General features: G+C 39.4%; 1 protein-coding gene across 2 annotated transcripts in view; it reads left to right on the top strand.

Moving 5' to 3' along the window:
* CUBN (cubilin) overlaps positions 1-13,702 on the top strand; it is a 143,516-nt gene that overhangs the window by 86,524 nt on the left and 43,290 nt on the right. For both annotated transcript variants that reach the window (XM_061346130.1, XM_061346129.1), the window contains exons 35-47: positions 93-224; positions 497-629; positions 2,827-3,032; positions 4,007-4,188; positions 5,598-5,787; positions 6,525-6,722; positions 7,070-7,216; positions 8,095-8,285; positions 8,579-8,762; positions 10,041-10,215; positions 10,797-10,975; positions 12,698-12,907; positions 13,188-13,328. In XM_061346130.1, coding sequence (XP_061202114.1) covers positions 93-224; positions 497-629; positions 2,827-3,032; positions 4,007-4,188; positions 5,598-5,787; positions 6,525-6,722; positions 7,070-7,216; positions 8,095-8,285; positions 8,579-8,762; positions 10,041-10,215; positions 10,797-10,975; positions 12,698-12,907; positions 13,188-13,328 — 2,268 coding nt within the window. The remainder of the gene's footprint in view (positions 1-92; positions 225-496; positions 630-2,826; positions 3,033-4,006; positions 4,189-5,597; positions 5,788-6,524; positions 6,723-7,069; positions 7,217-8,094; positions 8,286-8,578; positions 8,763-10,040; positions 10,216-10,796; positions 10,976-12,697; positions 12,908-13,187; positions 13,329-13,702) is intronic.

Raw genomic sequence — 13,702 nt, 5'->3', positions numbered from 1 at the left:
AGTTACTCATGGTTTCCGTCAGTCATTGTTAAATTAGCAATAGTAATTACATGCTGAACACTTTTTTTTCTCTCTGGCTTGTTCTCTCTCAGGCCATTACTGTGGCAGTACTTTACCACATCCTGTCACTTCTTTTGGTAATGCTTTGGTGGTGAATTTCATCTCCAACAACAACAACGTTGCTGCCAGGGGTTTCCATGCCACCTATGCTGCATCATCATCATGTAAGTCCATATGACAGATGTTGCTACCTTATGCCTCTGACTTTTAAGGAAAAGAACAGATCCTGTATCACTTTGTCTGTCTGACATACCCTTTTTGAAAATCCTCTATTGCCCTTCCTCTTTTTGGCAAAGGTCTCAGCAAGCATATCAACAAGCTAAAGAACAAGACAACAAAGAGAAATGCTTTCTTGATTAGCAAATGCTCTGGTTCTGCCAAGGTAGTTTTTTTATGTCATCCTTCTCAAGCCTCTGCTGTCTCCTTCTTCTTGCAGCCTGCGGGGGTGCTTTCCACATGGACAGAGGAGCTTTCAACAGCCCTGGCTATCCCGAACCATATCCACTCAACACCGAGTGTGTCTGGAGGATTCTCAGTTCCCCTGGCAACCGGGTCCAGCTGTCCTTCATGTAAAAGCATTGCCAGGGGTTATTATTCAGCCCTTTAACAGACCTGAAGGAAGGGTGCTCTGTGTTTATTAGGAAATGTGATTGCCAGATGATAAAACTGGAACATGTTTTTAGAGTAACTTGGAAAGAGAACACAGCAGCGGTTAATGGCAGCTTGTAGTCGGTGTTTTCCTATGTTAGCCATTGCTTATATTAAGACATATACAGCATTATATAAATAGACTGTTTATTGTTTGAGCAACACAGGATGCTGAAGAAGCCAGGTCTCACATCTGAACAACAGGAAATTTAGCATTTCTCTGCCTTAGTAAAGAAAAGAAAATTCCTACTGTTTCCTTAACTACTGAATTCATTGTAGTATTTATTATATAGCTGAGTAATACAGAGGACCAAGTTACTTCACAGATTCTAGGGTTAAAATTGATATGAAACTCTTCAAAACTTCTCCAGCAATTACAGCAGTGGAGGTACAAGAGGAGCCAGGAGAGTATCTGAAGGAATTTTGTTTCCCCTTCAGCAAAGTAACTTTCCTTTGAAGACTTACAGGAAAGTTACACGTGATCCACAGAACAATGTGGACTCCTTTAGCAGGGTCGTTAAGTTGTTCTTTACCCGTGATGTGGATTTCTGCCTCTCTGTTTCCGGGCATCCAACAGTGGCTGCTGCCAAGAAGTAGAGCACTGACCCTTTGCAGTCAGCTAATCAAGAAAGAGCAGGAAAAGAAAAGTAATTCTGAAACCTGCATTTACAGTTAATCAGAACAAAAGGAAAATTTGCCCAGTAACATGCTGACTGCATAAGGTGCAGTTTGTGAGGTATGGCCTGATTCACTAACGCCATAAAAAGGACATTCTGTTCCTCCTTTTACTCACTGAAGCACAGAAAAAGTACTACAGCCTGAAATCATTTTCCAAGATATTTGCTACAAAATAATGAATAACTGCTTTTCAGAATCAAAACAGAAATCTAGTGTGAGGCAGAAACTCAGTGGAACATGTACTCAGTTATATGAAGTGACAGTGAGTAAATGTAAACTCTTTTTCTTCAGTTACACATAGCTGAAAGGCAAGCTGAAAATATGGGAAAGCATGGAGTAATTGTGTTAGAGAGTAATATTTATTTTATTTCATTTAATATTAGGAGTTTATAAAGTTTTGTTGGCGCGAGGCATTCATTTTCTTCAGCTCAGTCTGAACAGAAATGCCTGTCTTGCAATTTGAGGGTTAGCTTTAAATTAGTCTGAAGGTTATCCAGATGAGTGCTTGAAACCATTTCACAGCGTGTGTATGCTGAACACATATGGCTATATTCAGGACTGGAGGGGAGGAGCTGTTACCAGAAAATTAGAACGCACAAATATTTGGGGCATTGGTTAGAAGAGATACTCTCTGGAATCTTTACTGTATGTTCACAGCCTTCTTCTGAAAAGTACATTGGATTGGATCAAAGCACTTCACTTAGAATAACAGATAACAATTTTTAGAATGTATTTATCATTCAGCTTAGTGCAATAACTACAAATTAATAATTTGATTACTAAATCCTGTTTCTTTTCTAAGGTAAAAATTGGTTTAGAAGAGTTCATAGCAATCATTATTATTATTTTGCACACCCAGCTATGTGAAACTCAGAGAGGCCAACGAAACAGTTATATTTCACAGATCTGGAGAAACCGCTAAGGGATTTCTGAGCTCTGAAGCATTAACTAGAAATTAATCTAGGCTTTTGGCAATTGTTTTATCACCAGAGAATGTACTGAAATAACACACATATGAAGGGGCTGCAGACTGATTTGTAAGGCTGAAAGTATTCTCTGCACCCAATAGATGTGCAACCAGTAAATAGTCTGACCTGGTCTTATATTAAAAATCTGGTTTATGTATCAGGGAACTTTCTGTGTTTCATGGGTGGTGTTGGAGGACCAAGAAATATTATGAGAGTTTGAGAATTCTTTAAAAATTATAGCTTTACAAACTGAAACTCTGTTATAAAATAAGGGGCTAGAAAAGAGAGAACCCTGTATCTGCAGTACTACCAGGTGATGAGAGTGACTTCCCTCTTACTGTAGGGGTTTGCTGCTGCCATCTTAACTGTTGCAGTAGGATATCAGCTTCAGGGGAATTAGTGGCTTGGTAGGGCAAACTCTGAGGCATGTGCCAGTTGTATGCCTGCTAATGTTCTACTGCTCTTGAAACAGAGTGTTTCAGGTGGAAGACAGTAGTGGCTGCACCAAAGATTATCTGGAGATTCGTGAAGGGAATGATACAGGCAGGCTGATAGGACGATTCTGTGGGAGCTTCTCACCTTCAAATCATACGTCTGTCATTGGATGCGTCCTGTGGGTCAAATTTGTCTCGGACAGCTCAGGCACTGACACTGGCTTCAGGGCCACATTCTCTCACTGTAAGTAAATGTTATTTAACTGAAAACTAATCTGTTGTAACACTTTTGAAACAATATTTAAAAAGTGATCATTTGGCCCTGTAAAATCTATTAATGTTTGTTGATGTTAGTAAGGCTGTAAATTCAGCTAAAAAATATTCTACGAAATGTCTGCTGAATGTAAAAGGATGATCAAAAACACGTAAGACCGGAACTCATGTGCATGTATATTAGGTATAACATAACCAGAAGAATTCAGTGTGACGTTCTATCTTTTTAAATTGTCGTAACAGACAATATATATTCAGATTGATCGTATTTCCTTTCCAAAAGCAGAAAGTTACACGGATTATATAAAATGTCCTCTATTTCATTGTCTGCTTTCTAACAGTGTATGACCTGGTTTTCAGATTCTTCCTTCAGCAATATTGGGCTGTGAAGATGCAAAGAAGAGCTGTATACTAAAAACTTCTATGGCATCCCTAGTTTACCAGTAGCCTGTTAGAGTTAAAAATATCCCACCGTATGTCTTTGCTACCTGTGAGTGAGGAATGGTATTTAATTTTTATGTTTCCATTTCTTAGGCAATTGACAAATTAAGGAAAAAAAGCATTTAGTTCCCAGTGTTTCATTTTGTTTTTGAAGTACAACTCCATTTTCTTTCAAGTGTATTTTCCAGTTTGGATCTAGATGCCAACAATCAGGCAGCAGAATTAGAAGAAAAGCAAACAATGCCAGCTCATAGATAAAAAATTCCAAGGGATCACTGCAAAGTCAGTCTGACTTGCTGAAGCTAAATATCCACAGCCTAACAAGAAAATAATTAGATATGCATCCTAGGACTGTCTGAGGCACAAGTCTATGCCTCACAGTGCTGTCTAATCCTAAGTAAATTAAGTCAGATCAGCCAAAATGGAAGATGTATTCCAGGCTGGGCCCTGGTGTTTCTTTTGATCCATGTGAATTAGAAGTATTAGTTGTCTCTTGTTTTTCAGTGTATGAAAATGACATTGTGGGAAACAGTGGACAAATAGCTTCACCACAGTGGCCCAGAAGTTACCCTCACAATTCTAATTACCAGTGGAGAATAAGTGTTAATGATTCACAAGTTATCCATGGCCATATCCTGCAGATGGACATTGAAAATCAAGGCAGATGCCAGTATGACAAGCTAAAGGTGATTTCATTGTGAGAAATTATATTATTTCAATTAACTTCGATAAAAATAATGGATAGAGAAACCTATGAGAGGAATGGAAGAATTTCCAAGGATCTGGTGTGGTTTACTGCTTTTTCTCTGTCATCTTTTCAATAATTATTAGCTATAGAAGGGTCGCATACCCTTTATCTCCCTAACAGATATTTCCAAACTGTAAATTTGAAACTTATTTGATATTTCCAATCCGTAAGTTTGAAACTTAAGTCCACGATGGTACAATCCTGAATATTCAAATCAAAGAATTTCAGGTCAGATGCCAGATTGAACTTTGCTCTGTGCTGATCCAGTTGAGGACAACAGTGATAATAACATCTCAGTGCCTTTAAAAATAAGGTTCTTTTAAAATCCTACAAGGAACAATCCTTTACTTGCACCTTCTTTGATCTCTACATCAGTAATTTGCTGTTTGCCATAGGAAAGTACCTCTTTGGTTGTTTTTCTGTACCCCTCTGTAATACTGTCTAGCTTTTTTTACCAGGCTAAAAAATATAGTGCATGTGGTGCTAAGCAAAATGGACCAATAGAGGGAACAAGTTGTTTCTGAATTTATCTAAACATAAATACTTAGTTAAATAAAGTAAATATCTTCTCTTTTTTTTTTAACTGCCTGATTCACTAGTTAATACTAGTTCAGTATATTCAGTATAGTCAATTCTTTATTAATTCACTGATATCCAAATTTGATCAAAAAGGATCAAAAAGGAAATATAACTCTCCATCTCATGTCAAGTTTTAACAGCATCCTCCTTCTTCTAACTCAGCCTGCTTTTCTGTGTCTGTCCCTCTGAAAGCAAAATCAGCTAGACATTCAGTGAATGTGAATCAGCCTGGCCTTTATCCTGGCTCAAGGATGAGATCTTCAGTGTAATATGAATGTTTATTTAACATTTAGAAAGAATAATTATTGCATATTTAACTTACAAAATTTAAAATGCATGTTCATCGGGGAAGGAAAAAAAACCCAAACCCCAAAAACAACCAAAACCCAAAAGCAATGTCCTTTGTTTTTTTTTTCCTGGAAATCATATTGGTTTTTCCTCAGCAAGGAAGAAGTTTGTATCAGTGGAGTTTTTTAATGTGGGATGCCAGTCCATGTCCCCAAAGAGCAGCTTTGTAATGGGGAATGAGCTGAATTTGATGACTTCCATTAAGATCCTGCCTCTTGTGAAAGCATCACAATTAACAATAGTATATAATGGAAAGGGAGATTTTGTTCCTTTTGTTCTGAGAGGTTGCTCTCTAACTGGAATTTGCTGAATGATCCCTCAGTCATTTAAAGAGAGTAATTTTCTTCTTGGAAACTTGCTGAGTATGGGTTGGTTTAGAATCTGCCTGTGTGGAGAATGGCACTGTTGTCCTTTCTGCAGGTTTATGATGGGCCCACCATCCATTATCTTCCTATTGCAACATACTGTGGCACAGACCCTGCTTCTTTTGAATCCTCTGGCAGTTCAATGACAATCCAGTTCCAGTCAGATTCATCTGTGGCTGGAAAAGGCTTTCTTTTGGAGTGGTATGCAGTGGATGCTTCTGCTGTTACACGCACCATTGCTAGAGGTGGGTTTTCAGTTGTTTATGTGGTTAAAAGTGATATAACCAGTGATATTCTGAGCTTTACTTAAACTCCAAACCAACATCCCCACAAAAGAAAGCCCTTTTCTTTTGGGGAAGGGGAAAGCTTTCACTGACATTTTAATTAAGCATCTTAATAGCTTTTTAAAACAATGTATAGAGACTCTCAGATACACTGTTTTACAGAGATTAAAAATAAGCATGTTGCTAAAGAGGCATTTTTCTTTACACAGGTATTTTATGAGAGCTAAACAGTTTATATGCTTTCATGAAGAAGTATCCCTCCTGCAATACCGTTCTTAAATCACTGGCCATTGTGATATAGAATCATAGATCAGTTTGGCTTGCATAGGACTATGGGCAAGAGACCTTTCACTAGACTAGGTGTATAATTGGTTATATGGGCACCATTCCTTTCTGATAAGCAGCCTGCGTTAAACTGTGGTAGATGCTCTTTGGTCTTTTGCTAGATACTCCTAGTCGTAAAATAGGTCACATCATTGCTGCACCAGGTAGCACAGGAACATACTTATAGCTCAGGATTTTCAGGTTTTGTATTCCCAGTCCAAACTGAAGTTGACGAAATGCATTCCCGTGACTACACACGCATCTTCACTGTGCCCCCATTGTGCTTAATTATAGGACTGTCATCTTATATGATATGAGGGAGTGTTCATTTTAAAAAGAGGATGCTTTCATTTTTGTCTTCTTGTACGTGACAGGTGCATGTGGAGGGGCTGTAACAGCTGAAGAGACACCTTCATTCCTCTTCTCGCCTGGCTGGCCCATGAATTACAAAAATTCTATTGACTGTGCATGGCTTATCAGAGCTCCTGGATCTACCGTGGAGTTCAACATCCTGGCCCTCGACATAGAATCTCACAGCTCATGCAACTATGACAAACTTATTATCCGAGATGGTAAGGAGCCAATCTTGCCCTGCCCCTTCTACACATAATAGATACTCAAGGTCCCAATACCTGTAATTTTCATATCCCTTGAGCTTAAGCAATCTAGATAGCAGTGACAATATGCTCTAAATCAGTATTCTTCTTCTGTGCTGTGACATTTTCTAGTTAAAATAAAGTAGCAAAGTCTAGCCAAGTCTAGCAAAATACATGGTGGTCTATGGTCTATACAAACATTTCTCAGTCTGGTAGGAGTTAAAGATTTTGAAAAACACCTACTTGAAAGTGTGTGTCACAGCAACCAATAGGCAGATGTGAACTGATTTGATTTTAATACTAATGTGTTCTTTTGATCTCAGGAGACACTAGCCTTTCTCCAGTGCTGGCTACTCTGTGTGGACGAGAACCTCCTGGGCCAATAAGATCATCTGGAGAGGCGATGTTCATCCATTTCACGTCAGATGCAAGTGTTACTGGAGCTGGGTTTAATGCCTCTTATCAGAAAAGTAAGATTTGTTTTTATTCTCCCCCAGATAAATGCCATGCTGCTAACAATGGGGTAAGGAAAGAAAAGACTTTGGCATTTTTAACAGCTGTCTACAGTCTCTCTGATGAATCGCATAGACCAATTATTCACATCTCATGAATATACATGATAATTGTCTGACTTTACAAAGGTAAAATTTGTTATTTTCCCAGCAGTGTAATACAACAAAGCATGATTCAACCAGGCTGGTCACTTTTCAGAAGTAGGAAAAGCATATATGTAAGTTTATGACAGCTGAGCTGAAGGGTGAAACAATGCCCAGCTAAGAGAGAGAAATGAATGACTCAAAGCACAGACACAAAACAGAGAGAGATGCAGAAAGCTGTGTAAGTTCCAGCAGGAATGTCAGCAATTTCAGTGGCACTCCTCCCACATGCACCCAGGGATGGTAACAGATTCCTGAATGGGCTGAGGCTCCAAGGAAGGTGCTAGGGTTACAATGGGTAGCCAGGGGAAGTTCTTCTGACTGGCAGCCTGAGTAGGTGACAGAAGTTTGGTCCATGGATAGAAGCAATGTACTCAATAGTGTAACAATATGCTCATGCCATGGGAGGTCCTTGGCATAGCTGCCTGCTTACTCGTCTGTTAAGTCTCTGAGAACTAGGTCTCACTTGTCAGGATGTTTGGTGTGTGTCATCTTGCAAGCTACTAGCTTGTGTTCGGGAAATCATTCATCGTGTGCATTGCTGTATGCCCCTCTACTCCTCATACATTTGCTTCAACATTTGCTTTTACCCATTTACATCTTCCTTTTAGGAGACAGGGGTTTTCTCTAAATAAATATGGGAATAGTTGGTGCTAATACTTTTTTCTTTGCTTCAACTCATTTTTCCTAAGGTTGCGGAGGCTATTTACATACAGGCAGGGGTGTGATAATGTCCCCCAACTACCCTCAAGACTATGCTCCTAATCTGAATTGTTCCTGGCATGTAGCGGTAACCTCTGGATTTATTATCGCCGTCCACTTCGAACAGCCTTTCCAGGTTAAGAGTGAGGATACTTCCTGCAGCCTTGGAGATTATGTAGAGGTGAGGTTATTGGCTAGCTCACCAAATCCTCAAAGCTATTAAAGCCACTGAATCTTGTAGATTTCACTTTCAGAAATGCAGCCCAGGTTGTCAAGTGGTGGGAATACTAAAGAGAAATACCACAGATATTATTTCTCTCTCTCTCTCTCTTTTATATTGCTGTGCATTAAATAATCAGTAGGTTATTGTTCACACACACACACCCTGGCTGGAAGCTGTAAGATGGCACGTGCTCAAAGTTTACATTCCAGGGCTGTTTGCCTGAGTGACATTAGTGATTTCTCTTCTTCTAGCTGAAGAATGGGTTAGATAACGCTGCCCCACCTTTGGTGTCTGGAAGAGGGAATGGGCGGTTTTGTGGAAGCAGCCCCATCTCTACCATGTATACCACAGACAATCAGCTCTTTGTTCACTTCGTTTCTGACAGCAGCAATGAGGGTCAAGGATTCAAACTGAAATATGAGGCTAAAAGTCTAGGTAAGTCTAGGAAATAAAAAAATCTGCTGCTCAATAGATACAGCTTGGAGCTTGTCCTCTTAAAGGAGGTTCTTGTTATAAGTCTCAACCCTGGTAAAATCAGATGTCTGCAAGATTGTCCTGTTCCCTTCTAAAGAGAGATAGATAGCTCTAGATGACCTGGGGATATTAAAGTTAAAACCCCCCCAAAACTTATGGGAAACCCTTTAGTGGGGAAGTAGCAGCTATAGTTGCGAAGAGAAGTTCAAAATTCATACAGGAAAGAAAAAACAAAACAAAACACCTGCCTGGCAACAAGAACATTATTTTGAACATACAGTACACAGTGCAAGTGCTAAATGATGCCAGGACTGATTGAGGCTAGTGCGTCTAGAAAGGTGGCAACAGTTCTCACAAGTTTTACTCTCAGCTGAGAAAATAACATTCCCTGCCAGGGATAACATTTTTGAAAGAATGAAAAAGATGGAGACTCAGGTTCTAGCAATAAGTCAGGGTTTGCAGTTATTCCACTGTACTCATGACACATGCGGCTTGGGACACTAAGAGATCTCCTGTTAAACACAACTGAGGCCACCTGTTAATCTACTCAAATTCTTAAATGCTTGTTTTCTGCCAACTTTTCCCACAAAGACCCATTATTAGCATTACTGTCAGGGATTCATGAGGGGAATAAGTGAAGCTGTACAATAGCATTTCTACCACTTCGATTTATGAATCTTGACTAAAACCCTGTGTTAAACCATTATTGCTAGAACACAGTGGGGGGTTTTGACAGAAAATTTTCCTGGTCAAAAGAAAGGTATTTCTGTGGGATAAAGGACCTGAAGAAATCCTCATGTTTGCTCTGACTGGCATTCCTCACACATTCATTATTGTCTCAAACAGAGATTTCAGGTTTTAGAAAGCGGAAGTGGGGAATGATTCACAGAAGTATTGATGAGCTTGACTTGCAGGCTTTCTAGCTCTTGGGAATTGGGGTAGGAACAAGGCAAGAAATATGTTTTCTGCTTGGTTTAGAAGCAATCCAAGGAAGAATTAATAGCTGTTGAAATTGGGGCCCTGAAATTTGAAAATGAGGAGGGCTAGGTAAACTGGAGCACAGGAATATAGTATTCTACCATATTAAAATGTTTTCCTATAGTAAGCAGTCAAATGCATTTGGTTTTGATATAACTATATGACACCAGAAAGAAACTGTGTTGGAAGATAACTCATGTATTTGATGCCTCCCACGTTTCCTTAACATGTGCTTTTTATTGGTGATCTTTTCTTTCCCAGCTTGTGGAGGGAATATTTATATCAATGATTTCAACCCCAGTGGATATACATCTTCCCCCAACTATCCAAGCAATTATCCTCCACATGCTGACTGTGTCTGGACCATAACCGCTCCTAATGGACATGCAGTAGAGCTGCAGTTTGAAGATCAGTTTTACATTGAACCTTCACCAAAGTATACGTCCACATTATTTTGCCTGTGTTTCTTCAGAGAATCAATTCTTTCCCTTTTACTTTCTTTAATTGCCCCTAGAGTGCACTTCCAGATTTACAATCAAAAGTGCTTAGGAAATTATCAAGAGGGATCACTGAATCTATCAGGCCACTGGCATACATTCTTAGGACTTTGCAGATAGGACTTTATATGCCCACCTAAGTAAGACCCCATGTTTGGATTTTAATTCCCTTTATGTGTCTTATGTCTGTTCCTTAATTCAATAGTCATCAATGAGATTTAATAGGGAATATCTGCTGAATCGTGCTGTTCATGGCCCCCCTTCCCCCCCGGACTTGTTTCTGTCAGATCTGATCTGATCATAGATTGGGCTTGGAATCAATCTTTCTCCATGCTTCTAGCACTTCTTTTGATTCAAATATTACATAGCTATCATGGATTATGAACTTGTTAATTCTGTCCTGGTCATGCTGAATGGAAACTGATCTAAATCACTACAGCTTCCTAGCTTTATGCACATTCTGAGAAGACTTCAAACTATTACTGCCATACACTGAACCGAAAAATCTCTCCTCTTCTAGCTGCAGTTCCAGTTACCTAGAGCTACGTAATGGTGCTGACTCCACTGCTCCCATCATTGCCAAGCTCTGTGGAGATTTGATGCCAGGCTTACAGAGATCCTCAGGAGCTGTAATGTACCTGAGGTTCAGGTCTGACAACAGTGCCACGCATGTGGGATTCACTGCCAAATACTCCATTGGTAATGCTTGCATTTATCAATTTCTGATTTTAGAGGAGATTTTGGTCTGAAGTGTTAGGCTTTTGTAATAGGGCTTAAATCGTGCCTATAAGGTAGAGTGACAGATACATGCCTCTTTCAGTTAGTGTTAGAGCCGATGCATCAGAATCATCATATGGGTTAACATCAGCGTGTTGTGCACCTAGGAACAGGTGAAAATTAGAGAAATAGAAATAGGAAAGTGCTCATAGGTCTGCAGCAGTGGAAACAACAACTGAATAACCACTTGTCAATGGCAATTATCAAATGGGCAGTACGAAAAAAAGCCAACATGGATGAAGTAAGGTAACACTGTTTGATTTTCAGTGTGTAAACTCAGTGTCACTTTCATGAGCAGGATCCTGAAGGGGAATGCGAAGATCAGCTGAGTGCTGGTAGGAGAAGAATAAATTAGGAGCTTCTCTAGGTAAATGTAAATAACAATGTTGCTAGACAAATGGGGCAACACAACACTGGGCTGAAAAAGAAACGAACAGTGAGAACCATTATTTGCCAGCTGGGAAAAGAAATAACTTTCTGGGAAAGGAAAATGATTTGCTCCCAAACTGAAAAAAAAAAACCCAACAAAACCAAACCAAAACAAACCAGGATTAGAAAGCACTAGCAACGCTTTAAAATGGAATAAAATTGTCTTTGATCAGATTCAGAAATATGCTACATTTTCATTTTGATCATGTTAATAATCTTCAAAGAATAGCAGCTATTATGTTCATATCACTCATATAGGAAAGTCTGGGACTTAATTTCTCAAAGGCAAAGTAGTGGACTGTATTGCTTTACGAAGTTTGTTGCTGATTGTGTTAGATCTCAAGCACTTAAGCCAAAATAGTGTACTGTTATATTTCTGAATGTGAAAACTGAAGCAACTTGCATGTGAACAGTGTTAGTATACAAAGCCACAGCCACAGTTTATATTTATCTGTAACACATTTACTGTATCTCAGCTGTATGCCAGTCATCCTGGAACAAATCATGAATCACTCAGCAGACAGCATGAACACAACTGTTACTGCCACAAAAAGACTGTAACTAGTAGACACACAGAATACACTGTAAAATCCATGAAATTCCACCTGGGCATATTATTTGCTGTAAGCCTTAGTATTGTGAACTTATATTTGCAGGTACCACAGAGAAATGAGTTTTCTGAGAGAAAATTAAAAATAAATAGCTGCTTCCTGAATCTTGCAGTGATCACTTACCAAGCACCGCAAACAGTGGAATGTGAACAGGAAGGGGCTACATGAAAGGGACATCTGAACCATAGCTGGGGACTCAAACCAGCAACCAACTTTTGTCAGTCATAAAAGACTTAGATACACATTTAGCAAACCAAATTTCTTTGTAATTATCTGATACCTCTTTCCAAGATTTTCTGGTAAACATGAACATGGGTAGAGATTAGATATAGACCTTGAAATCTGTAAGTTTTCAAATTAATAATAGATATGACAGAGAGGAAGGGATGCTTCCAATGGTAAGGGCTGCGCAGGGAAAAAAATATCTGAACTAGGACTGGTTGATTTAGGAGAGTATAGAAGACTTTTAACTGGCAGACAATTCCTGGTTTATTACCACAGGTAGAAAATGAGTCCATTGTGCCCTAGCTTTAAGTCTTGTTTAGGAGGAAAATAATCCTTCTGAGGTCCTTCAGTCAGCCAAACAATGTTCTTCCTTTTGCAGCTCCCTGTGGCGGGACAGTGATAGGACAAACCGGCATCATTGAAAGCATGGGGTATCCTGAGCTTTATTATCAAGACAACCTGCTGTGTGAATGGTTTCTGCAGGGTCCCAGGGGCCACTATCTTACCATCAGACTAGAAGACCTAGATATTCAACACTCTTCCAACTGCACAAATGACTTTGTGGAGATCCGAGAATACAATGCTTCTGGTGAGAGAATTATTTCAGTGTTTGTCTTTCCTTCCAGAGTACTATTGCAAAACCTCACCAGAGGTTCCTGAAAACATTTCCCTTTGAGTACAAAGTAAGCCTTTTCAACGTACAGTATTTGCTTCCTACTGCCTTGCTTGCTGAAGAAAAGTGAGGCAAACAAGCCCCTTCTGTTTCCCAGCAATAACTTGATTTTACTCTGGTTTAATAGAAAAGTGATCCCTCAGTATAAATATAATATATTAATATAAAATTGTCTTTCTATATGTGATTTTTGCAGGAAATTTGTTGGGCAGGTACTGTGGTAATACTCTTCCTGATGCTGTGGACACCTCTGACACTTTTGCTTATATCAAGTTTGTCACTGATGGATCAGTCAATGCCCGAGGATTCAGACTGCGCTTTGATTCCAGTACTGAAGGTTGGATTTGTAAGGTTGCAAGTTACTTTCAGGAAGCAACGTACACCATAATTGCACTAATATGGCATATATTGTAGATCACTTTTTCTTGGAGTGGTATTTGCCCTTAAATTTAAATTCTGGGATATGTATGGAGCTCTCTGATCACTACTTAGCTGAGCTGAAATGATAAGAAGCAAGCAGCCTCCCACTATAATTGATCTTGCTGTCAGTGGTAGGTCTCACACAAAAAAGCATGCTCTTCCACACCTTTTCTCTCCAGCAATCAGTCCAGAGATGTCCTACCATCCCTCCCCACATCCTTCTTGATGAGGAGGAAGGTAGAGAAACCCTGTCGTTTTCTTTTATGATATTCTGTCTCTTTGAGGTGAGTA

Source organism: Neopsephotus bourkii, unplaced genomic scaffold (assembly GCF_033783945.1).
Source record: "Neopsephotus bourkii isolate Nb327-2 ecotype Australia unplaced genomic scaffold, CSIRO-AGI_Nbou_v1 NB_257, whole genome shotgun sequence".
NCBI classification, from domain to species: domain Eukaryota; kingdom Metazoa; phylum Chordata; class Aves; order Psittaciformes; family Psittacidae; genus Neopsephotus; species Neopsephotus bourkii.
This window is presented reverse-complemented; position numbering and strand designations above follow the sequence as displayed.